The sequence below is a fragment of the Eleginops maclovinus genome, chromosome 9 (genome assembly GCF_036324505.1).
Source record: "Eleginops maclovinus isolate JMC-PN-2008 ecotype Puerto Natales chromosome 9, JC_Emac_rtc_rv5, whole genome shotgun sequence".
NCBI lineage: Eukaryota > Metazoa > Chordata > Actinopteri > Perciformes > Eleginopidae > Eleginops > Eleginops maclovinus.
The window spans coordinates 9,153,175-9,179,778 of record NC_086357.1 but is presented as its reverse complement, the minus strand read 5'-3'; the positions used below and the strand labels follow the sequence as shown (position 1 = coordinate 9,179,778).

The window sequence follows — 26,604 nt, the reverse complement described above, 5'->3', positions numbered from 1 at the left end:
TAAACCTACAGTAGGTTTGCATTCAAAATCTGTGTATCAAAATCATATATGACGATGGTAATGCTAAACCATGTTTTTACTGTACAGCATAACAGATGTGCTTCAGTGGCAAAATACGTGATGAGAATTGTGTTTTTTTATTACAACTACAAAGCTTTCAGCAAGTGTTAAATTGTGCAGCGGGGAAGTGGAGGGCGAACTGATAATGTTCAATGTGATGTATTGCGTAGAAAGCTTCTCATGTTGTGTCTGGACTTTGCTTTTTAGATTACATTCATTTGCAGTGTTATTTGTCTTTTCTTAGTTGAGAAAGTGATGTTTCTTTTACAGGTTCCAGGTTTACTACGAGAATGCAAGTATCTCATGTGGTGTTTTCTTTTTTTGGGTCGGGGGTGAACATTACATGACCAGGCTGTTGATCATATATATTTTTGTTACTGTCAACATCCCATGAAAAGCCCCAAATTGTCAATGTCTTGCTCCGTCTGCCAATACTTTCTAACATTTGCCCTGTTGGTGGCACTCCCAGTGATTCCTAGAACTGAAGCTTGAAAATTAGTATTAGTTTTTGTCATTAACTCACACATTGTAGTTTATTTTATTCTAATACCCCAAACACTGTCCTGCTGTCAACAAATGTGGATTCTTCTGCCAAATTTTGATTTTGGGTAGTTTCATTGGCTTCCTTTACATAAAAAACAAGTTATAACACCAGCCTTATCTTTTAAACCAAAAGACTTGTGAGTATTAACAACACAAAACAAAATTAAGCCAAGAAGTTAAAAACATTTATTGTCGATACTTCCATAATGTACAAAAAAACCCTTCTCATATGCACACCAAAACAACATTAAATGGTGCACTGTGCAGTGAAATATATCAAATGAAAAAAGAGCTCATGAGCAAACGGTAGCAAGCTCGCAGCAGAGTGCTTTATGTTACTTTTACATTCAGCCATTAGTACGCAAAGTGCTGAGCCCAATTTTTATTTTTATTTTAACTGATTCTAACAGGCTACTGTCACAAATAAGCAATTCAATAAAGATTACCACTTTTAAAAAGCTGAAAAGGAAAAACATTTGAAAACATGCTATAAAATAAAAATCGAGAACAGACGGTTCTTATGGCACTTCACTTTTCCTCATGTCTGCAAAGATTACATTCAAAGGAAAAGTATTCCATGGGCCAAATTTGATAATTGTTCACAGTTGAAACACAATATGCATGTTCAAGCTCATTAACTGCCTCATCCATTTTATAAACAACCAAGCAGCTCAGATTCCCTAAACGGCCTGAAAGCTTGTTCCTCCCTTTGTTATCTGTTGGTCAAAATTAGATCAAAACAATGTTACGCGCATGCATCAGCCTATTAGCGAGTACAGAGGCATTACAGGAGGCTTTATAGTTTTAGCAAACACGATCACCACTACCAAAAAACAATGGAATATGGGAAAACGATCACAGCGTTTTTAAATGACAGTTATTCACTTTGAACCACAGAAAACGGCATTTACAAGGAACAACGTCAGCAGCTTGTTTCTGTCTCGCACATATGAACTGCAGTTTATTTAGTCACAAAGGTTGGCTACAGACCTTTTTTCAAACACTTCAACTAACTACTTCATAGTTCAAAAACAACAGGTTCAAATTAATATTTACTCTATAATAATAGCAACATCTTTGTCTGACATCAACATAGTACTGGCAATATAAGGCTCCTACTAACTTATTAACACTAAAGGAAATCATTTAGAAATACATCAAAAAAAGTGGCCGCATGTGCCAGTGAGATTGTCAAAATGTCTGTGATGAATTTAACTGAATATTTGACCGAAGTATAGTGAGTTGTGATGGTCCAGCCCTTCACTTATTATAGCTTGTCACTCTGAATACACACAGCAAACCAATACAGTTTCAGGTCAGCCCTTCTTTCGTTGTCTGGACTCCATGTGGGAATGAATTCTGGCTGTTTGCAGGTCAAGAAATGTGTTGACAATTAGAGCCAAACTGAACAAAAATGTAAATGAAAAGGGGAAAGGTCAAATGTTACAATGTACTGCTACGATAATTCAGATGTTTATTAAAAAGAAAAAATATCAATAACATAGGATAATATTTAGTAAATAATACAGCGCCTTTTTTCACAGATATGGTTTTAGACACGCTTTGCTATCTAATATTTAATATAACTGTAAAATGTCAAAATGTAAATTTGGGTTAGTTAGATTTATAACCTTAAAACCAGGCTGAGGCCCCGGCCGTGGCGCAACTGGCTGGGGCACCTGCACCGTACGCCGGCGACCCAGGTTCGATTCCCGACCCGTGGTCTTTTCCGGATCCCACCCTGACTCTCTCTCCCACCTTCCTGTCACTCTCCACTGTCCTATCCGATTAAAGGCAAAAAGCCCCCAAAAAATATCTTCAAAAAAACAAAAAAACAGGCTGAGACTATAATCCGCCCAAAACTGAGAAACTAGAATTTAATACATTTTTAAAAAATGTAAATCAAGAACTGTCATTCTTTTCTTACTACTAACTACTTGATTGGAAAAAAAAATGCTTTGAATCATTTTGTTCTTTTTTTCTATCTATAAAATTATTAGGTATTATTATTTAGCAACATTTTGTTACCTTTTGGAATCCGCTCTTGACATCTCCTAATCTGCAAGTGACCAAGGGAGATGCCAGCCACCCTGTGACTTAACTCCATATTTGACTAATATTTGGCTGAGCAGATGTACGTTACAATTATTATCAGTCATAAATAATGGCTTTAAAAATGAAACAGTAAATACACGTAAATCAAAGATTTCAGTTCCGTTTTGTCTTTTAAATTACAATTGCAGCTAGACTAAATTATTTCTGTATTTTCTGATATGTAATAGTTGTATTTAGAGAACATTTTGAAGAAAGATCCCTTAAACAATACTAGGATTATATTTTCTTAAATTTTTAAGGATTTAGTAAAAATAAGAAAAGAGGTTCAGGTGTGGGAAAGTGTAACTCTCCCTTTTTTTCTGCTAAGGCGAAACAATTAACGATGTGTAGGAAAACTAAAACATACTTCCTAAAGTTTTCATGTAATATACTGTACAGTGACTGACTTAGTTATTAGTACGTAGCATTGCTTTATTTAAAACACCAATCGGTCATATAGTTTGCTCATCTTTAGCAAAGACAACTTAAAGTACTTTGAAGGCCTCCAGGTTTAAAATACTGATTTAGTCTTAAGCATCATAAAAGCACTTTGTTCAACCACATTCTTTTCTTTGCAGATTCGTTTTTCAAATCAAAAAGGACAAATCAAAATACTTGTTTTGTGCTTAAAGGCACTTTTGGAGACAAAAAGTAGAGTTGAACGTAGGGGTTTGGAGGATAGTTGAGTCAGATCAAAAGAAACATCAGCAGTGACATCGGCTGCAAAGCTAACACAGCTTTCGCAAACAGATACGGCCGTGCGAAAAGTCAAGTAATTGGTCTTTGGAGTAACAGAATTGCCCTCGATTTAAAAGTCCCTCACAAAGAGTAATGACCATGTGCTTGTTCTCAAGCATAAAGAGAGCAAATGTCACCAGAGTTTCAAAATGCTGAAAGACCTAGAGATACTGGTACGAGGGATTTGTCTGAAAAAGCCCTCATTAATCAGAATGAAAACTGATTATTTATATGGTCGTGTTTTTCAGAAACAAATCAGGAAATCTTCTCCAAAAAGCAGTGAATTGCTTTCTGATGGTTAAGTACAACATTGAAATGTCCTGTAGGAGTCCTGTTGAAGAGGCTTGGCTTTACAAAGTGACAAGCAAATCGGTATTACAGCGCATAGCCTCAACAACAGCCCGCAAGAGATTTCATGAAGAAAAAAAACTTAAACAGCACTGAATTATTACCAAAATATTCACACTAAACCACATGGACAATAAATGCAGGTTCATGCAAGCAGTTGAACTCATGACGCTTTGTCCATGAGTATCATTGACATTTTCTGTACTAACGGCAGATGCACTCCAAAAGTCTTCCTCTCAGAGGTCAAGTTACCAGTGCTGAAATTTAAAAGAGAGGCTTGTGGTAGTCATCGGCAAACCTCAGCACTGCCAAGACATCTGAAGCATAGTTATCATCATATAACCCTGGTATATTTTTTTTCCCTTTTTGGCAATTCACATGAATGGAAAAAATATGTCCTTCTCATAAATACTGCTTTCTCCACCTTGTTAGATCCTGGTGAAATTTCACCTTTGACATTCCTCAGCCTGGTTGTCTTCGTCTCTTTGTGTAACATCAGTCACAGTTTACACAGGAAACAAAGGCTTGTTACAGTAGTGGGAAAATAGTCCTTTCTGAATGTGTTCAATAAGTGTGGGTATTGGGTCTGTAATTTTTGAGCTCAATAAATAACATTGATTTGATGGTGAGAAGTTCAAATATATAACACTGACTTAAGCTTGAATCTTCATTCTTACATTTCCCCTTAACATATTTTAAAAAAAACTTCCCAGTTAAGGTATGTACTGTACATCAGGGCGGTTCAGAATATAAGCGGCAGAGGCCAAGATATCTAGAACTTTACTCCCAAAAATCCTGTGTCAGGTTCTCACATAAAAAGGTGAAATGCCAAGCTTTAGCTAAAATGACCCTTATGACATCACACTGACATCCCTTGGGTTATCCTTTTCAGTACTCAACGTGAGTTGCCCTTTACGGTGTTTACGTGAATAACGGAACCATTTCAAATGGCATGGCAGCTGTGAAGTCTGCATCTAAAGAGGAATACAGTGTATAGATACAGTCTAAAAACACATTTTAACAAAATATTTTAAAACGTTCTCTGGACTGACTGGAATGATCAGTGTGAGGGGGCTGCAGAAATAAACCGCCCCCCCCACCTGTGCGATACAGCAGCAAATACTGTAGCACCGGACAACACTAATACAATATATACAGAGAGATCCACAGCCCCAACAGGACATTAGATATTTACTAGACTTCGTAATCATGCCCTTTGAAGTGGACCAAGTTTTTCACTCATGAACCCGGAGTTCAGGACTTAAAGAGATTATTTGGCACCTGACAGGTCAGGTTCTTCAGGTTGGGTCATAATTCGGGTCAAAGCAGGTCAGACAAGTGGCTGTTCTGGGTCGCTGGAGTTGAGTTGGGTTTCTATCATGGTGTCGTCCGGGTACGGGTTGGGATACGGGTTAAGGAACGGGTTGGTTAGGCTGGTCATCGGTAGGAGGATTGGTGCATCGCGTTTGGCGACGTTGCAGGGCACTGCGTCCCCGCCAGTGGCACTCAGGTCGCTGGGGTCTCGGCCTGCAGGCTGGACATGCGGATCTGCGAGCTGCTCTTGCTGAGGATGGACAGCTGCGTGCCCCCGTTCACCCCACTGCTCGCCAGTGAAGGATGCCGGTGCTTCAGGTCCACAGCAAAGTACCTGTTCACCGTCCAGCTGCGCCATTTCCTCTTGATCTCCGATTGCACCTTGAGGGATATACTTCACAAGGTCATTATTAATGGACCTAGCTGGAAGGAGACAATCTCACTGTCCCTCAGCCTCACTCTAGCTCTGTCTGTGCTATATTTCATAGTTTTAGCTTCTTACGGATTTTTACTGACAAACACTTAAAATGAAAAAAGGTTGTCCGTCCACACATACCCAAACATTTTTGTAGCTGCAAGACAAACTCAACTAAGAAAATAGTCCATGTAATATAAATGAAAGAAATGCGATCAAATTCAGCATTTGCTTTTAATAATCAAACAATTTAGCATATATTTTTTATTGGAAATACCAAATCAGTTATGTTTGCATGCGTCTTTGATTAAATTGTGAATTTGAAGAACTGGTGTAAAGGCGTTAGTGATGATGTTTACCTCTCCGTTCAGGAAGCAGTAGAGGACGGCCACGACAAAGCCCTGAGGATACAGAGGGTCCAAGAATTAGACAAAAAAAAACACTTACATATCAACTTTAAAAGGAAAAAACAACAGCAGTGAGTGATAAAAAATGCTACTGAAAAAAACCTGCAGGATTCATCTTTGTATTTTCACATAGTGTAACTCAGACTTGTTTTCAGGTAAAAAATGAAGACTTCATTTGAAACTTTAAAGCTACCTTATAGTTTCCAAGGTCAGGTCAAACTTGAGTCTTATAGGTTGATAGTTGTGTTAAAATCCTTAACTTTCCTACAATGGCTGATACGAAGGTACAGAATTTGTAAATAGTCCTTTTCTTAAGCCAGGCCATGATGGAGGATCAGTCACCTGGAAGGATCCGAGTCCCAGCTCAAACACCAGACGCTCCCTCTTGCTCACGTTCTCGGGGGAAAAGGCAAACACAGTGTAGTGGATCCCAAACAGAGGAATCAGTAGCAGAGTGGAGCGGGCCAACCTCCTGTAAAATAACACACACACACACACACACACACACACACACACACACACACACACACACACACACACACACACACACACACACACACACACACACACACACACACACACACACACAGAATAATGATGAAACTGAAATAAAGTGTTTCCTCCTTTTCTGTTGCAATGAGTCTGTCATAATAAATGTGTCATAGTCCTCAACTACACGTTTTATCTTAGTCATTTAGTCATAAAAGTGTATTTGTCAGATGCTGGCCAGGTATTTAAAGGAAAGATTACAGCACAAATGCACATTTAACCTCCCATATTGTAACTTTGAATAACTTTGTCAGAATGACTTTTCACCAAATAGTTTATGATTGTTGTGGCCCTTTTAAAGTATAGATACAAGTAAAGTCAAGGTTTATATATGGAGTACATTTCATGTATGACTCAATGTGCTTCAAAATAACAACAATAAAGGCAAAGGTAATTCATATATATGAAAGCATAACAGACAAGAAGGTATTATTATTACCAGCAGTAAAAAAAAAAGGAACAAAGAAATTAATGGGGAAATATTTGGTTCATACTTCAGTTTGAGGTTTTTACAAGAACATGTTTACATGCTTTAATGTTAAAAAATACATATTTTAGCATTGTCAGTTTGCTAAAACCCCATTTTATTTTGTGTCTCTTTAGTATCCTCTTAAAGAAAAGCATATTATGAAATGATAGCTGTTGAAGAAAAATTGCAACCGAGTGGTTGTAGATGCTTCGATAAGAGACTGTATATTTCAATGAGAATGGGTTTTCTTATAATAGTTATATGGGTTGTCTGTTTGAGTTTCAGTGCTTAATAACCCACAAGGGACTGGATATATGCAAATGTGAGCACTGATAAAGCGAGCTTTCATGATATGTGCTCTATGTTGAAATAAAGCTATTGAAACATAAACCTTAAATGTCAGGCAGAAAATGTAAATAAAAAGACATAAAACAACTTACAGGTAAATGCTGGATTCATTTCCACCAATATCTGGGGACTGTAACTTCTGGACGAGGATGACGATGATACCGATGAAGAGCACAAAGTTGACCTGCAGACCAAATGTAACGTCAACAAAGAAATATATGTTTTGGGGAAAAAAAGGATTGTTATGTTATGAGGCATCACACTACTCAGCCTCCCCGGGGAAGTTTACTCTAAGGTGCTGGAAAGGAGGGTCCGGCTGAGGTTTTGTCGAACCTCAGATTGAACAGAAACAATGTGGTTTTCGTCCTGGTCGTGGAACGACGGACCAGCTTTTTACTCTCGCAAGGATCCTGGAGGGGGCCTGGGAGTATGCTCATCCGGTCTACATGTGCTTTGTGGATTTGGAGAAGGCGTATGACCGGGTTCCCAGGGAGATACTGTGGGTGGTACTGCGGGAGTATGAGGTGAGGGGGTCTCTACTCAGGGCCATCCAATCGCTGTACTCCCAAAGCGAGAGCTGTGTGTGTCGGTGTTCTCGGTAGCACGTCGGACTGATTTCGGCTGAGGGTTGGCCTCCGCCAGGACTGCGCTTTGTCACCAATCCTGTTTGTGATATTCATGGACAGGATTTCGACGCATAGTCGTGGGGGAGGGGTCTGCAGTTCAGTGGGCTAAGGATTGCACCACTGCTTTTTGCAGATGATTTGGTCATAATGGCTTCATCGGTCTGTGACTGGATCGGTTCGCGGCCAAGTGTGAAGCGGTTGGGATGAGGATCAGCACCTCCAAATCTGAGGCCATGGTTCTCAGCAGGAAACCGATGGACTGTCCACTCCAGGTAGGGAATGAAGCCTTACCCCAAGTGAAGGAGTTCAAGTATTTCGGGATCTTGTTCTCGAGTGAGGGAACAGTGGAGCGTGAGATGGGCCGGAGAATCGGAGCAGCGGGAGCGGTACTGTAGTCGCTTTACCGCACCGTTGTGACGAAAAGAGAGCTGAGCCAGAAGGCAAAGCTCTCTGTCTACCGGGCCATTTTCGTTCCTACCCTCACCTATGGTCATGAATGATGGGTCATGACCGAAAGAACGAGATCGCGGATACAAGCGGCCGAAATGGTATTTCTCCGCAGGGTGGCTGGCATCTCCCTTAGGGATAAGGTGAGAAGTTCAGTCATCCGGGAGGGACTCGGAGTAGAACTGCCGCTCCTTCATGTTGAAAGGAGCCAGTTGAGGTGGTTCGGGCACCTAGTAAGGATGCCACCTGGGCGCCTCCCTAGGGAGGTGTTCCAGGCACGTCCAGCTGGGAAGAGACCCAGGGGTAGACCTAGGACCAGGTGGAGGGATTATATCTCTTCGCTGGGAGCGCCTAGGAATCCCCAGTAAGAGCTGGTTGATGTGGACAGGGAAAGAGAAGTTTGGGGCTCTCTGCTGGAGCTGTTACCTCCGCGACCCTGACGGATAAGCGGGAGAAGATGGATGGATGGATGAATGGATGTTATGCTTGTTGTGTCACTGCATATACAGGGTGACAAGAATTTACCATAATTGATGCCAGTACAGGTCCCTTGATCACCCACCAGATGGCAGCGTTGTTATTTGTGTCCCAACATCTGAAAGATCAGGATTATACAACGTCACATTCAAAGCATGGTCAGACACACTTCAACATACAAAGACCAAACTCTGTTGTTCAAAACTTACCCGATGTCGTCAAAGTGAAACTTTAGCACTGCCCAGATGGTCACACACACTGTAGGGGTTCCTACATTGTTAAGAAACAACAACAATGATATAAAAAAGATATAAGAGATAAGAACTCCGATTTGAGTGTTGTGGTTTGTCACTCACCCCAACCGATGATGATGTACCAGTAGAAGTATCTCTTCTCAGGGAAGAAGGTCTCCACCAGTAAAGTGAAGAGGTACAGACCCTCGATGAAGAGCCAAAAGTAGTTAGAGAGGACGCAGTAATGGAAGAATATCATCACTGCTCGACACTCAAGCTTCGAGGAGGAAAAAGACACCATGACAAAATGTTAGAGAAAACACAGTTAAGGCGAGACACTACAGGACACATAATGGCAGCCCACTACTCCTAACACTACGATGGGTCAAATGCAAAATGTAAATGACCCCTCTGTGGGACCATTAAGGGTTCCTTCATCTTCTCTAACATGTAAAACACACAGCATTGTGGGAATGTGTGCATGCGTGTTTGTGTTACTCACAGTGTGTAAGAAGCAGTGCTCGCTGTCGTCTTTGGCATACAGCACGCTGTCTTTGATGAAGACTGAAATAGCTCTCAAGATGAACGACACAAATAGGTTCATGTGGATGAAGTTCCTGGTACAGTGCAGCTTCCTGAGTAAAGAGAACAGACAGGAACACACTGATTATCATAAAAGGTGTTTATTAAACACAAGTACTGCATGCAGTAGAACAATACACTGAGGTTTATTTTGTTGTCATTCAGTGATCAACATGCAGAAATAGTTCCCACAGTTATATAGTAGCTGCAGCAGCAGTGGAAGTCGTAGTAACAGCAGTAGAAGCAGAAGTTGTCGAGGCAAAGGTGAAAATAGCTTTAGTGATAGCAGTTGTGGTAGTCGTATCCTTACTGTCACATTTTCTGCTTGGGGAGAAGCCCCTGCATTCACTATGGTGAGGCCAGCGACATGGTTTTCACATAGTTAATGTAGACACGTATTACTTACTGTGGTAATATTAATAAAAATGACATAACGTCGAGGAATAGCCAAAAAAAACCTGTCATGGTTGAGTTTGGAAGAACAGATCATGGATTTTGTTGATCGATTTAAAATGTTGAATCTTGTTTTTTACCTCTGTAAAGCATCTTTGAGGACATGATAAAGCACTCGATAGATAAAATGTATTATTATTATTATTATTATTATTATTATTATTATTATTATTATTATTATTATTATTATTCTTTTGATTTAAGAAAAGGTACAAACATAATGTGTCTCATTGATGTTACTTTCACATGACATAACATCGCCAGTAAAAATAATTCTGCTTTTGGTTTCACACGGGAATGGGACGCATGTACCCTGAGTGAAAGTCCTGTGTTTGTTTGTTATCAGTGATAGCGACAACAGCAGCTGCATCAATAGTACTAGTAGTTGCGGTAGTACTGGAAGTGATAACTGTAAAAGAAGTAGTAGTACTAACAGGCAGAAGTACATACAACTTTTATAAAACAATAATATTTTTCACACTTTTTTTATTCACCTTGAAAGGGATTACCTCAGTCTAAAGTTATTTCATTGTGTTTAAGGATATTTGATTTAAATAAACAGGATAACAAATATCCATTACTTCTTTTATCGTTCTATGTTCTGATAAACCTTGATCAAGTGTTTCCTATCACGCCTTGCCCAGCCGCAGTAGCACCCATGACCACCAAATGGCTCACCTGAACCTGCACAAGATGACCATGGCTGTGGTGAGGGACACTAAAGAGGTGCTGTAGCCCACAGTGTACAGAGCCTTCACTGACACATAGTACAATGTCTAAAACAGAAACACAAGAACAACAAAAAGGAAATAAACAGTTTTATCAATATTATACAATGTCTAATTTAACCTATTACTCTGACACTGCTGCAGAGAGCAATACTTACTGGATCAGTACTGTTCCCTTCATCAGACATGCAGGCATCGACGTAATGAGGGAAGGTCTCTGCCCATCCAAACTCAGTGCAGTTCCGACTCACCATCCCTGGCTCTGTGGACACAGGACACTTTATTTAAACGCATACTGTACTAATGTGTTGAGTAAAATCAGGAAGAAACAGTAAGCTGAACCCTCTTACGTGATTTACTTAGAGATGATATCATGATAATTACCTCCAATATAATACATAACTCTTCATACTTAGCATATTCACTCTAAAATTGCCAGTGCTAGTGGTTTGCCCTTAAATTGAAATGTGTGTAATATAACACACAGATATATTTTCCAACCACAAACACACACTGTACTTGTGAGAAGACACAATGACAAACACATTCTCCAGCCCCAAACCTTGACATCAGTCAAAACCATATTCTTATCTTAACAATAAGTGGGGGCCAATAAAATGGCCACTTTTTTCAAGTGTTGTTAAACATAGAATTGTGCAACTCTTTAATCCTCCCGTTTCAGGACATCCTTTTGTGTGTGTGTGTGTGTGTGTGTGTGTGTGTGTGTGTGTGTGTGTGTGTGCGTGTGTGTGTGTGTGTGTGTGTGTGTGTGTGTGTGTGTGTGTGTGTGTGTGTGTGTGTGTGTGTGTGTGTGTGTGTGTGCTCATAGATGGAGGGACTCTGGGAGGATTTCTGAGCAAAATGTAGGTTCTTTTCCATGAGATCACCCTTATATTTGATAGTTCAAATCCAATTAAATATTGTCAACATCTGGTGTTGGTCCCCACTTAGACTAAGGTCAGAAATAGGATTTGAATGCACAGTTACGATAATGTATTATGTCCATTTTTAGATTTTTATTAAATACAAATCTGCAATTCACTGAAATTACATGACAATTTCCCATCTGAGCACTGCAACAACACATATGAAGTGGAGCCTCAACATGTCAACAGCATTATGACGTTGGTTAATGGGAAGCAACTCACCATAGTCTTCTTCACTGATGAACTGATGGAATAGTTCAGGACATTGGACTTCAACCACCTCCCCAAACTTTGCAGGGTGCCAACACGTCAAGTTGTCCCACATCCACGGACAGCCTGAGGAAACAACAGGTGAACAAACACAGTTCACAGCAAGAACCATATGTTTAAGTTGGGTGAAAAAAGCCCACCTGCTTCTCATTTAGCATTGCTTTAAAACCACATATCCTTATTTAGCTGAGGGTTTTTCACTCAAATATATTTTTACGAGAGCATCACAAAGAGTTCATCTTCATGTTCTACAGGAAGAAGATAGTTCAGCAATGGCTTTATGAATTAAATGTATGAGAACTTGTTATAACGATAAGCACCCATTAAAGTAAAACATAAAAACTAAGCAGGCTCAGGTGAGCCAAGTTGTGTGACTCGGTATCCCCTGGATGATGTAACTGAGTTACAACTGTCTTTAGTTTTCAACCAAAAGAGGTCGGAACAATGATTTTGTTAGTTCCAATATTTATCATTCCACATAAAAAGAAAAGGAAAGAAAATGTATGACCTTCTGAACAGCTATTATACTTGGTTTCTGTTTCTCTGAGGACTTGGTGATTTACACAATCTGTAAATGCACACAGTAGAGAAGTAAAAAAATAAAAATAAAAGTCATTTTACATTAAAGAAGTCATTTCACAGTAGAGAAGTCTCTTTACGCCTTGTAACTCTTGTTTTGGAGTTTTTAAACTTCCAAACAAGGTTAAGTATGAATAATTGGCACAAAGCTCCTCACTTAGTCTGAATTTCCTTTCATCCATTTCATAATCAGTCAGAGAGACGCCTGTCACTCACTGTCTCAGTGATCAACTTCAATTTTAAGCATCATCATCATCTAGAGATGCTGGCAATTAAAGCCTCGGACCGGCCCCCTCTTCGGAGTGAAACCAAAAGTAAATTTGCTTTGCCGAATTTCTCTGTTGCCCCTGCCATAGTTTTTTTATGCTTTGAATCAAACAAAGACACACACAAAGGCAAACTGTGAATTATTCCTCATGAGCTCTCTTTGCTGACAGCAGGTCAAAGTCACAGTACAGCAATTTGTAGAATTATCTTATTCTCATTACAATGCTCACCCTGAAGATATTATTGTTAATAATCTCTATGTTTATTCTATTATAATTAAACTGTATTGGAAACTGTAAAAACATTGACAAAAGGGTGGTTATGATGAGGGGGAGGGAGGAAATGCTACACTAATACACTCACAGTAACCTACCGTAGTCTGGGTCATTCCCAGGATCATCCGAGGCCATCAGGTCAAAGCATTTATCCTGCTCCATCTTGATCACACAGTTTGAGGGGACCTGTTGGCTGTAATCCTGGAAAACAACATCAGAACACACACACACACACAAACACACACACAAAGAAAAATAAAGAGAGAGTCAAGTGGCAGAAGATTACATCAGAGCATAGAGGAGGACCCAAAGGTAAAATGGAAGATGCTGCTCCATTAGCTTCACCATGCGGTTCACACCACAGTGTGGGAGAGGTCTTAGCTCTTGGATCTGTTTAAACACTTAGCCAATTAAACAAACCAGTTCAGAGCTGTTGGCACTCTCCCCAAGCAACTGACCCAGAGGAGGGCCATTATTCTAATTTAAACAAGGCAGGAAAGCCTTTCAGACGTGCACTTTTCACACCAGACTGTGCCAGGCGTTACTCCCATCTATTGAAAAACGGTACACAGACACACAGAGGTGACTGTTTAAACTTCTAGCTCTCCAGCGGCGTCAACACAATCAAGGATGGGGAGTCCCACAGCTACTACGCTCAAGAAATGGAGGTCACCCGAGAGACACCTTCTTCACAGCCCCCCTCTGACAGCTGCATAATGCCGGGCTGACGTTAAGACTGAGGAGGGGGTGGAGATGGAGGTCAGTTTCTGTTAAGGAGACGATCTTGCGTGTGTGTGCTGGCGTCAGTCTGGGAGACGCGGCGTCACAGCTTTATGAGGTGTAGCAGAGGATTAGTAAAGCATTCACCCGCTGACGTCAACAGTACTCGTTTGGGAGTCATGCACTGATGATCCACTGGAGTAATAGAGTTGCAGGCACTTTGGGGGCATCTTGGGGAACGTCGACACACTGTCTCTATCCTCGAATCTGCTGGATGATTAATGTGCTGCACTCTCCAACAACAGCATCATGTCTGCAGCGGTACAGCTGAATTGAATGATCGAGCAGTAAAACCACATATGGTTGGATTGATGGCGTTCACTGGATCTGTTATGTGATGTGGATGTTATTTTATGTTAAATCATTAGTTAGACAAGATACTATTTAGTCATATTATTGGGCTTACAAGAAAAATACATTGTTTCTTAAAAGCTGTACTACTACTGTATATGAATGAAAATAAGTCTTTGAATTACCACAAGTAAATGAATTTATTGACATATTTAACAATGCAATAGATGTATACAACAGCAATCCATATCTCAATCAAACTAAATCAAAATGTACCTGGTATGGTAGCATCACAGTTACCACGGAGAATGTGTTGAGTAAATCCAGAATGGGAAAATGTAGATATTGGTTCAGTTCTCCAGCCAAGTTTTTAAGACAGTTACAATTGTATTCAAGATCTATTCTGAAGTTCTAATGCCCAAATTAAATGTATAAGTTTAGGGACCAATGAAAAGCCTGCTGTACCAAAGGTGTTGTTCAAATGACAAATGCATAGAGAATGGTCTATGCCCTGTAAATCGGAACGACCATTGTTTGAACGTCTAATTGATACTCTTGGCATTAAAAAAAGAGCTCTAAAATGAAAGTTGTGCAGACGTCTAGGACATTCCCTGACAATGGGCTGGTCCTCCTTTATGGACGTCCCAACAGGCTTTAAACAATGTGTCAGCAAATCTTCTAACAGATCAGACGGAATATGGAAATTGCTGTGTACATATTATTTCCACAATAGCCTTTCAGGTACATTAAAGGGGTCGGATTTCAAAAGGTTTAGCACAGGGGTTTGATTCAGTCCACCTGATGAGACATCTGCTCAGGTTAAAGTTTGGTGAAGCTTGGCTAAAAACCATCAAATTCCATTGGCCAGTAAATGATCCTGCCTCAACAGGTGCAGCAAATAGCTGTCTGAAGGTCAAATCAGGTACTGAAAAAACCGTTGGAGCTTCCAGGACAAAGAAACCTTTGTGTCCTAAAAAAAACTTTTATTGATCAATCACATCAATAAGGTAGAGTGCTTTCTAGTTTCTAGGTACAGATCTTTATATTCTTAGTAAACATTGAAAATGTCTCAAGAGACATGATTACTTATGTTAAAGAAAACCAAGATTTACACAAACCTTAACAAAAACATTTTAGTACCTTGTGCCTGATAAGGATTAATATGACGGAGTAATTAGACTTACTTACTAATGGGTTTCATTATTGTTTTATCAGACAAAGATTAAGATCACTTAAAAAATGTAGTGGGTATTTAAGCTTCTCAGGTGTTCCAAGCATAAGAAGTGAACCCTAATAGCTCCACATAAAATATACATTTGTCAACCATCAACCAATGTAGCTTTCCATTTTTGCTAAATAAAAAAGCCTTGGGGTTTTAGCCTTTGCAGACCATTGACATGCAAAAAAAAGATATAACAGGAACGTAGTTGTGTACAAACAGGGACTCTTAAATGTCAATCTCTTTCTCTTTTAATCATGTTTTCCACCTCTCTGCCTTCCCCTTTTCCATACAACGTGCTGTTGTCCACCATCTTCTTTAAAGCTCATCTCTCATTTTCTCAGACAACACTTCAGCTCAAGGGTGATGACTCAGATTTAACAACAGTAATAAAAGACTGTTTTCCTCACAGCTTTTTTTTTATGGAGAGGAGGGGAGATTTGCCAGTAGAGGAAGAAGAAGAAGGAGAGGATGCTATCGAGGACCTTCTCCACAGATTTAACAGACAGGAATAATGTTGAATAAACAATGAATAAATGATGAAAATGCATCCTTATCCATCGTTCCTACCACACACTCGTCAATGAATTATTGATTCAGACACTTCATACGGCTGAACGACTGTACAAGTGCATAAGAATCGAGCCTCAACACCTGTTCCCTGAATATATTCATGTAAATCTCCACCTGTAGCCACGTCTGTTTGTATGTTGATCGTTTTAGCTTACACACACCAACTGAAGGGAGATTATACATTTCATCCTTTGAAGGTACAAAAGGAGAATGAAGAGAATAATTTTAAATCAGCTTACCGAGAGTAGGAGGAGGAGGAGGAGGGCGAGGATAAGCGGGCTGATGTTAGAAGCAGACATTTTGTGTTTCTCAGTGAGGAGTTTTCCTCTCAACATCGAGCTCTGAAACCACAGGACGTCAGCTCACCTTGGGATCTGAAAACACAAGAGTGTGAAACATTAGGAGACAGGATGTCAACATTCTGTCTACATTATGTCTCACCAGGACATTCAGCTAACATCACAGAGTATCTTTAATATAAGCTCTCTTTAAGTGTGTGTATATATTTCCGTGGAGAAAATCCAAACTGGAGAGTAATCAGAGGAATTTTAACAATATGAAATGTTTAGAAAATCTCCATTAACAGCTCATTTTGCCTTGCCATGTTTTGCTGTGGAAGAACACTTGTGCCATGCCAGCATAGCTTGACTGGTTTTGTCAGCTCGGTGCAAATATATACAGTATAACATTCTATTTTGAATGTTATAGAACAGGAAATGGTAAGTGCATTGGATCTTGAAAAGAGAAATAGAAAATATTAACGAAGTTGAACATGATTCCGAAGAGGCATTGTATTTGGACATATTTTTAAAACCCATGGATAAGCAATAAAAAAACAATCTTTGTTGTTTGGCCATTAGCCTGTATAATCCATACTTTAACAGGAATCTATTGAAAAGTGTGTTACTCAGAAAAAGATATTCCGTGTGTAATCGCAACTACGCTTTATGAACCAATTAAGTTTATATGTTTAAGTACAAATGCCAAACATTGCCTAATTCCAACTTTTCAAACATAAGAACATGCTGCTTCTCTTTGTTAAATGTAAGAGAAAACGGAATATCTTTTTGCATCTTGTTTTGGAATTGAGGCGTTTCCTTGGGTTTAAGAAGATTGAGTGATTCTTTTGGTTTACTTTATTTTGAAAAAAAATGCAAATATTTAGTTGCAGCTTACTTTTCTCACTGTGACTTTCCCACTTTTTGACCAGCGTGCTGAAAAATGGCTTCGAACTGAAATTCTGCTTATGAAAATCCTCCATCAAGGCCCTTCATCTCAACAGAGCAGCTGCAGTCAGCTATTACAACAACATGTTCAGCCTGCCTAATGACTGGGTTTCCAAATTGTATGTGAACACAAGCAGTAAGGGTTGCATGTCTGTAATGTGCCCATGTATCTGTGTCCTCATGGATGCAGCCCGACTATGCAGGCCCGAGGGGTTCGCATGAGTAAAGCCAAGTAGCAGTCGGGCCTCGTCCCACAGGGAGACTTTGGCAGCTTGGCATCCTTCTTCAACCGAAACCCTGCCAGCATCAAGCCCCTCCCCCTGCCGTTGTCAGGAGCAACAGCTGAGAGAGCTGCTGAGTTTGGATCTGAACTGAACCACGTGGACCTGGAAGCTCCTTCTGCTATACTGTAAATAGATTTCCTTTGGATTTCCTCATGTACTTCATGTTATGAGAGGATACAACACATTCATGAAAACACCAGATTCCAGAAAGTATGTAAGTAGACACATATAGACATTTCTATAAGCAAACAAAGCACATTTGATTTGATTCCTGCAAAAAGTGCATATTAATGCCATACAGCCCTAACAAACAGTACTTTCATTCATATTTTGCTTGCAAGAAAACAACATGCATGGAAGTCCGCAGCTTTGCCAAGGCCACCATAATGGCTGCTGAAGCTCTTCCAGAAAAAAGCTTTCATGGTGAGTGGTCGAGCACAAATTGACAATAATTCATTTCTAAGGGAAAAAACCCCCTCCTCTGCTTTCTCAACCTGCCACAGTGGGAGAGGTCTCATTGTGCCAGTGTCTGTGTGTGTGTGTGTGTGTGTGTGTGTGTGTGTGTGTGTGTGTGTGTGTGTGTGTGTGTGTGTGTGTGTGTGTGTGTGTGTGTGTGTGTGTGTGCGTGTGTGTGCGTGTTTGTGTGTGTGTGTGTGTGTGTGTGTGTGTGTGTGTGTGTGCGTGCGTGCGTGCGTGCGTGCGTGCGTGCGTGTGTGTTTACTATTGTGTTTCTGATGCAAAAAGATAAGTAATGTATTTCAATGGAATCGGAAGTTCCTTAGAAAGATATGCATCTTCACTGGTAACCTCTTACTGCTCTATGTGTTGCAAACAAAACGTCTAAAAGATCAAATCATTAAACCAACAGAGTTCCTTCTTTTGTGGGACTGTCTTGTACAGGAGACCCTTTGTCCAGGTCTATTTCTGGAGCTATATTTATTTTATTTACATTGTGCTCACATGTTGCATATTCCAAAATTGTTTGTTTTTAAATAATCACGATGAACACACAGTGTCAGATAAAGTTCTCTTAAAAAAATATTCACCTAAACTGGACAACACTGCAGGAGTGACATGAAAATCACAAGGTAGCCACCAACCTACCGTGCTTTAGTTTTCTATTTTACATTATTGGACTAAAATCTACTAAATAAATTATTTTGGAACTCATTTGGAACAATTGAGCTAATTTAGTCATTAAGACAAATGTTTACTGAAGTAATAAAACAAGTGATGGATGAGTACAGTGATTTTCTCATAGACTTCTATACAAATGGAGTTTTATAAGCTTTGTATGTTTGTAGTTAACCCAAAACAAATGTATGTGTGTGTGTGTGTGTGTGTGTGTGTGTGTGTGTGTGTGTGTGTGTGTGTGTGTGTGTGTGTGTGTGTGTGTGTGTGTGTGTGTGTGTGTGTGTGTGTGTGTGTGTGTTAGCACTGCAGCTGCTCAAAACTCTCCTCCCCGAGCTGTAATCATTGGCTTAATGAGTCTCAGCGGCTTTAATGTTCAACACTGTCATCTGGAGTGTGTGTGATGCTCCATCCAAAGAGCATACACATCATTAAACAAACACACATGCACAACACACACAAGTATGTTCACGACTCCGCAAATTTTACACACTGCTCTTAGCTTTCTGACGGCACTAATAAATAGTCGTTGTAGAGTTGAACCTGAGAGGGAAGAAGAAAAACGAAGGAGGAAATGAAACAGTGAGGAGAGGAATGTGTGTGGGTGTTTGTGTTAAGACAAATCATTCCTCTTGGGAGAAGAGGAATGATTTCTCACAGGAGTAAGCCTAAAAAAATTGAGCTTTTTTTAATGATCACTCACGTACAATGCCGTCGAATTGTCAAGAGAAAAGCTTTCAAAACTCTGCGATGAGACGCACCATTAGAGAGAAACATAGAACAATAGCGAAGGAAGAAACAGGGAGCCTCCTTGATCTTCGTGTTTGTTTTTGTTGGGACACTGGGAGCAGTTTTGTCCCTCAGTCTGGTCTGGTCAGGTTTTGACAGCTGTTGTGGTCTGGAGCAAACAGGCATGCACCGGCTTACCCCCCTACTCGTTAACTCCAAACTCTTTTTCAAGGTACCTCTCATTTACAACAATGCATTCTTCTTTCTTATGAAAAAATGAGAAAAACTAAGAAATTATTCTCTGTGCTGCTTCAAGAATCATCATTTAGTGTGTTAATCCACAAACTGGACTGTCTAATTCCCAGTGAATATCATAGTAAGTTAGTCATGTCTCGGGCTCTATATTTAGCCCAAGGCATTATGGGAGGAATTAATATACACAGACATGACTTAGTCTTCATTATTTTTGGGGAGCGAGAGGGAGGTGCGCTTATTACAGAGAGACAGAGAGAGATGGTGGGAGGAAGAGAAAGAACTGTCCTGGTTTCACGTTCACATTATGTTCCATTTTCCCTACAATCCACTGGGGAGCTGCTAAATCACGAGACTGAGGCAAACAAAAATAAAGTAATAGTGAAAATAATAACTCATCATCCTCAGAGACTTAAATTCCAGATCCAGCCTAATGCCCTTCAGAACATTAAGTAATCAAGGACATGGTATCTAGCTTGTGTACAAACACAGTTAATATTGTAAAGCTTGATGTTGTTGGTCACGTTGATGACATTCTGGTAATGTTGTAGAATGGCATTATCTCTGATGTTAAGCAGGTTCCAATGCAAAAATAATTCAGTTTGTATAGAAGTCTATGAGAAAATGACTCTCACTAGATTTATTAAAAATTAAATAAGTCATCTAGGGTCTTGGGTTGGTAACCGAAGGGTCACCGGTTCACGTCCCAATCGAACCAAAACAATACAATGCGTGGACTGGTACCTGCAGGTGCCAGTTCACCTCCTGGGCACTGCTATGGTTCCCTTGAGCAAGGCACTGAGCCCTCAACTGCGCTGGGCGAACTGGCTGCCCCTTCTTTCTCCTATCCTGCATAGGGTCTCCTTGGTGCATGTGCTCATATACAGTATATCAACCTGTGTATGTAATGTGAGTGACAAAAGTAATTAATAAAGTATTTCTTCTTTTTCTGCTTTATGATTTCAAACTGTGTCTGAGTGTCTGGCAAAGACGGTGTAAAGAGGAATCAGTTCTGAATGGAGTGCAGAAATGGTGACTAAGTTTTATTAAAACGATTATATATTGTCTATAGTACTAATGTGTATATAGTTTGAAGTCCTCTTTGATATGGCTCATTTGGTTAATAATGATCCTATTCAGAGTAAAATAGATGCAATGCATGCTTTAATGCATAGCCAGTTTTCTAGTTTGGGTGATTTGAGTTAACCACATACAGGCTTGCTTTTGTTGACCCATCCATGTCTGTATCATTTATAGGTCAACCATCTTGCATCTACAGTAGTTAATATTAGATTTTGGACATAAACACTCCAATGGGAAAGTATAATGTTGATCTGTGGGGCGTGGAAGAAAGCCACCCTTAGCCAGGTCAACAAATAAACAGGCATATGGTGTCTTTGCAAATGTTTCCGTTCATAGAGGCTTTATTGACTACCAGTGGTGCGGTATTTGTGCTTTTTATAAAAAATGTTTCAAAACTCCTCCTCTATCTTTGCAGCTAACTGTTGCATTGTGGCAAAAATACCTGGGACCGATGAGCTTGTCTCACATTCATAGCAGGCTTGACACAGAAAAGGAGCAGAAGCAGGGCGTTGTGACAGAGCTGTTTTGCTGAAGATGCCTCAGTCTTAGTCCCGTGACTGCTCTGCTTCCTAACATGACCCAGTGAGCAGCGAGAGATCATCGTCTCCCGCATGGCTGCACCATGCTACCAAACACCAGCACCAACTGACCGAATGATCTCTTTAGAGCCAACTGCCTGCCGAGGATCCAGATTGCTGTACAAGTCAAAGATCTAAAGTGTGCTTTAAATCACTCTGTACAGGAAGTACAATGCAATATCTGGGATGCAAAAAAATGTAAAAATATACAGCCAGAGGAGTCAAAAGAAAATGTATGGACTTTTCCTCCGTAACAGCACATTATTGAAACACAAAGCCACTATTCTGTCAATTTTCTCTCTGCAACTGCACTGACCATTGTTGCTCTGAGTACCAATTAGTCAGTGAACTCCCATCAACATGTTTGGTCAAGCAGGCAATAAAAGAGAATGCTGCGGGTTCAAAAGGTAAGCTTGGTCTTTACTGTACTCCTTAGAAACATACAAGTTACTAGGTTTCTGTTACTTTTAACAGTTATAAAGCCCTTTTTTTCTAACACTGGATCAATTGTACATGGTGACTGATGGCAGCAATGCAATTCTGTCACAGTGATAAATGTTTTATTAGAATCTTTAGGATATCATGGCACTAAAACATGTTTCACTGCACACATTTTGACTAATAAAAGCAGGGAAAGCACAAGTGTAATTATTAACATTAAAGATTGCTCTGTTCCATTTGATTGTCCCAGTGAAATACCTTTTATTGCTCTAAAATTACACCTATACTTTACCTGATTTGATCGAAATGATTACTCAACGGCAAGACATTTTAATCTCAGAAGGAATTTTGAGGTTTCTGAATCATGTGACAGCTCATGTTTTTTTGTCAATTTTGCTATGATGTGAAAAATTGGACCCAAACAAGCTTCAGGTGTTTTTCACAGCTATGAGAATACATAAGGTTGAATTAACCGCCTATACTCTGGTTGCTGTGGAATTCTTGGCAAATTTCTTGAATAAAAACTGTTCAGATTCTCATTTTCAATATTATTTCTTAAAATGTGCAGCCTTCTCTGCATCAGCATCCATTACAGGACCTCCTTGATGTGAATAAGTGACACTCGGCTCATGCGTGATATACTGGGTGTGTTACAAGGTTGCCGTGCTGAGACTGGGCCCGACGCCTAATGTCCTTTCCTCCCTTTACTTTCTCCCTCCTTTGCTGCTCAGGCCAGCCAACAAAACAAGGCTAATTGGGCCATTTAAATGTCAGCATCACAGAGATCTGAGAGACAGAAAAGCTCTTCCATCATATACCAGTGCACTTATTGTAATATATGATGCAAATGTTAATGAGGTTTTGTGGACATGTTTGACAGGAAAATCCAAACATTTTTACAGTGTTGTCTTTTTGGATAATCCTTCTTGGATATTTAAACAACCTCTCACAGATGTTCAGAGCAAGCGTTGATCTAACTGTGTCGGCTGTTTTCTTTTTAAAATAACAAACTAATAGCACCAGTTTTGCCTTGAATCAGAATTGGGGGCGGATGTGCCTCTCATTCATCACTCTTTTATGAATGAGGCTGCAGCTGAGCATTCAGAAATGTAAACAAATAGCTCAACATGGGCCTTGTTTTTTTATCAGTTCATCAGCAGCTGAGATGTGGGTTGCTACAACAGATGAGGAATATGTAACACACACCTTTTCACACTTTTTTTGACCAGATGTTAAGCAGTGAGATCCGCTAAGAGGAGGCTCACCTCTGTCAAACAGACCAGAGAACTGGATAAGCATGGCTCTGATTGTTATTAAATCCTCTGAACCATCCAAAAACTGTATGACAAGAAAAAGCACCAATTGTGATTCATTGACAGTAGGATGCATAACAAGGTCACTCACAGATTTAACCCACAGGCCTTGATCTCATAGATCTTCAGTAACACAAGAGCCCCACACATTATATTCCTTAAATACTGATCAATGTCTATGTTACTGATGGGTAATTCCTTCAAAGGCCAATATGTTACAGGCCTTATGTGTGTGGATCCAGAAAGCGCTGTTTTAATAGATTCAGCGCTGTATGATGCCATATAGACATATAAGGATATCTCCATCTTAGCCCAATGTAACATCATAATCCTCTGTCCTTGCCTTACACTTAATAATACTTCAGTAACCACCTAACAGACTAAATGGTTGAGTCTTTACATGAATGTGAACTTATAAACCTATTAATGATGGATTGCATTATATTTTTAAATAGTTGTTTTTGGTATAATATTCCCACACAATGTATTTCTGTAATATCGTGCTCGATGGTTGTTGCAGTCTTTGTGCAGAATGCGCGCAGTGATGAGCCTTAGCAAGGAAGGACCCTCCTCACTGAGCCCTGCCGACACATGCCGCAAGATCCCGGCATTCTCCTGCCAAACATCCCTCAACACATCCACGTCCGTGCAAAAACGTAATGCCCAATTCGAATTAGGGCGATTCTAATTCATGCATTTTTGTCAAAATCTTACCATTGCATCGATATTCTCCTAAATGCAACTCCCGCTCCGTGGACCCTCGAGGCTGAGGAGAGGCTGCGCACTCCGCAGGGGACAAATGGGTCCTCGCGGGTCTGCGAAAGGAAGAGTCCCCGGTGGCTAGTCAACTTCCACCCGAAAGGCAGATTGGACAAAATGTTTCGGAGTTCCACCAAATGTGACGAGTTTCTTTTTGCAGGGAATGGGGAAATTCATTGAGATTTCCTCCCGGTGTGCTGTCAGGGTTTAATGATCACTGTTATTCGAAGAATTGTTCTGCCCTGCGGATGGCTGCTCGCTTCGCCCTCCACAGAAGAATGCACCGTGCATTTCAACTAACCCTCTCTCTCTCTCTCTCTCTCTCTCTCTCTCGCTCTCTCTTTCTCTCTCTCTCTCTCTCTCTCTCTCTCTCTCTCTCTCTCTCGCTCACTCACTCACACACACACATTGTGTCTCTCTCGCTCGCTCTCTCTTTCACTCTCAGTGTCATACAACAGCGTAATGATGCTCAAATCCAATTTCGCATGATAGATGTGAGAAATAAACAGGTTATGTTAAATACTCCAGGCAACCAGATTCAACACAGAAAATGATATGCATGTAATGTGTTGGAACATGCAGTGTGTGTGTGTGTGTGTGTGTGTGCGTGCGTGTGTGTGCACGCGCGCGCGCGTGTGTGGTCAATGTTACGGTTCAACAGATTCAAACAGAGATCAGCACCACGGACAGCAGCCATAATCATTTTATTCACTCTCTGAAAAAATAAATATGAAATTGTGATGCTTCTGTGTTCATGTATAACATCGTATGAAAATATAATGTGTCATAGGGAATCTTCAGTTTATAGTAGGCTATATGTGAGGGACCTTACATTATCATAATTCATATTAAAGGGGCCCTGTTTTGCTTTTTGGGTATTCCCTGTCCTGTAGTTTGTTATATCGGTTTCTGTGCATGTAAATGGTCTGCAAAGGCAAAAATATCAAAGTACACTCAATAGGGAGTTTATTTCCTACAAACTCCCTCCCTTCCTGAAATGACTAGTTTGGACTAACTTGTTTCCTTCCGTAACATAGTGATTTCATTAAGTAACACTTGTGTTTCTATTGGCTAGCGCTCCAACACATTGTACGTGATAGGCGAAGGAGCGGGACATCTCCAAGCGGTTTACCAATCACAACAGAGTCGGCCAACTAACAAATCAGAGCAGAATGGGCTCTGGTTTTAGACAGAGGGTGAAACGAGATGCTGAAGCACTATGAGCAGTATGAGAAAAAAATAAACCTTTTTGAACATTAAAGCATGGAGACATGTCACAGTATAGAGGCACACAATACAGATATGAACCTGGTAATGTTTACCATGTGTGACCACGTCAGATTTTGGACCAAGTAATATAACTAGGAAAACCCTAGTGCTGTTTTGTACACATTGTGATAATACAGCACGCTTTAATAAAGTCTTACCTCAAAGATGCTTATGGAGTTGCTCTTGGTTTTATAACTGAAGAAAGACAGAATTCGTTGTTCAAAGAACTTTGAAAATGTATCTTAAGAAAGTCCAAACCCTTGGCGGCCGGATAGCTCCGTGGTTGAGCTGGAGGCCCATATGGGACTTGTATTGTGAAAGTTGTGAAATTGGTCTACTTCAGCAGATTGACTAAACTGTATACAGTTTACTGGACATGCAAAACATCCTTGCTTTTCAGCTCTTCTGTGAACCCTCCATGAACACACACCTTACTGTAGCTGCCAGTTGCTTCTCAGTCAATGGTTTATTAGTCCTTGAAATTGCAAGAAGAAAGCAGTGCAGGGTAAATTGTACATACCGTAATGGCTTGAAATATATAATGAACTGACACAGATTGAAAACACAATTTGATTGACCCCTCTTGCTGCATGAAATGAACCTCCAAGATTGCTGTTATTTCATGAATGTGTATGTAGCCTTCAAGACAGGGGGAAAATGGCTCTATCTACCATTTCGGTTACTTCATGTCAACAAACAAACTGACATCCAGTTCTTTCTCCAGTTCCCTTTTTTATTTGTCACAAAAATACTTCCAGCTCTATCTGTGTGCAGAATTGAGGGTGACAACATGAAATTGTTTCATAAGAGAGTTTGTGAAAGTGTATGCCCCTTTTTTTATAAATCTTCATGTCAAAACAATAAACATCAAAACCCTTAATGAGGCGATTTGGGAAGCTTGGTTTTCGTCCCTGCAGTGTTCTGTGGATAATATATTGAAAGGTATCACAGATGAATATATTATTTATAATAAGACCATGCTTTTTACTTCAATTGTCAAACATTTTTAACCCCATTCATCAAAATCAATGCAGTTTAGTCTTCAGATTGTGGTTATGTATGCTTCTGGGAATCCAAATCTTTTACTAGTAACAGTTGGGATGATACATGACCAGAGGAGGAGGTGGAGGAGGAAGAGGAAGAGGGGGAGGAAGAGGAGGCCTTTAGAAGAGTGGCTTTCAAAAATATATTCCCTCTATCTTACTCACTTGCTCTTTGTGATTGATGTGAAACAAGCAGAAAGGTCAATCCTTTGGGAAAAGAGACTAAACACTAATATATCAATGTTACAGAACACAATTAAATCAACTCAAGCATTGGTCTAAGGATGATAGATGTCATAGTTTGGTAGTGCTATGTTCAAATTGAGTATTCTCATTGCTTTGTGTTCTTCTGATAGAAGATGGAAGGACAGAGGCACAGAGATGCAGCAGGTCTACAGTATAAAGGCGGGATGTGTGATCCAATTGTCAGAGAAAAACGCAGACTAAGGTCTCTATTTGATGTGAGGCTCTGTTTCTGGTACATT

General features: G+C 40.0%; 1 protein-coding gene across 2 annotated transcripts; it reads right to left on the bottom strand.

Moving 5' to 3' along the window:
* Positions 1 to 779: 779 nt before the first annotated feature.
* adcyap1r1b (adenylate cyclase activating polypeptide 1b (pituitary) receptor type I) lies at positions 780 to 24,062 on the bottom strand. Of its 2 annotated transcripts, none has more exons than XM_063891975.1 (14): positions 23,763 to 24,062; positions 16,251 to 16,385; positions 13,247 to 13,349; positions 11,980 to 12,093; positions 10,990 to 11,093; positions 10,782 to 10,879; positions 9,571 to 9,703; positions 9,192 to 9,345; positions 9,045 to 9,105; positions 8,884 to 8,953; positions 7,378 to 7,469; positions 6,262 to 6,391; positions 5,872 to 5,913; positions 780 to 5,491 (listed from the first exon to the last, which is right to left on the bottom strand). In XM_063891975.1, the coding sequence occupies exons 2-14, from the start codon at positions 16,344 to 16,346 to the stop codon at positions 5,114 to 5,116; spliced, it is 1,575 nt and encodes a 524-aa protein (XP_063748045.1). In that variant the 5' UTR covers positions 16,347 to 16,385; positions 23,763 to 24,062; the 3' UTR covers positions 780 to 5,113. The 2 variants fall into 2 exon arrangements, with proteins under 2 accessions (XP_063748045.1, XP_063748046.1); XM_063891976.1 differs by having other exon boundaries at positions 5,080 to 5,478.
* Positions 24,063 to 26,604: the final 2,542 nt, after the last annotated feature.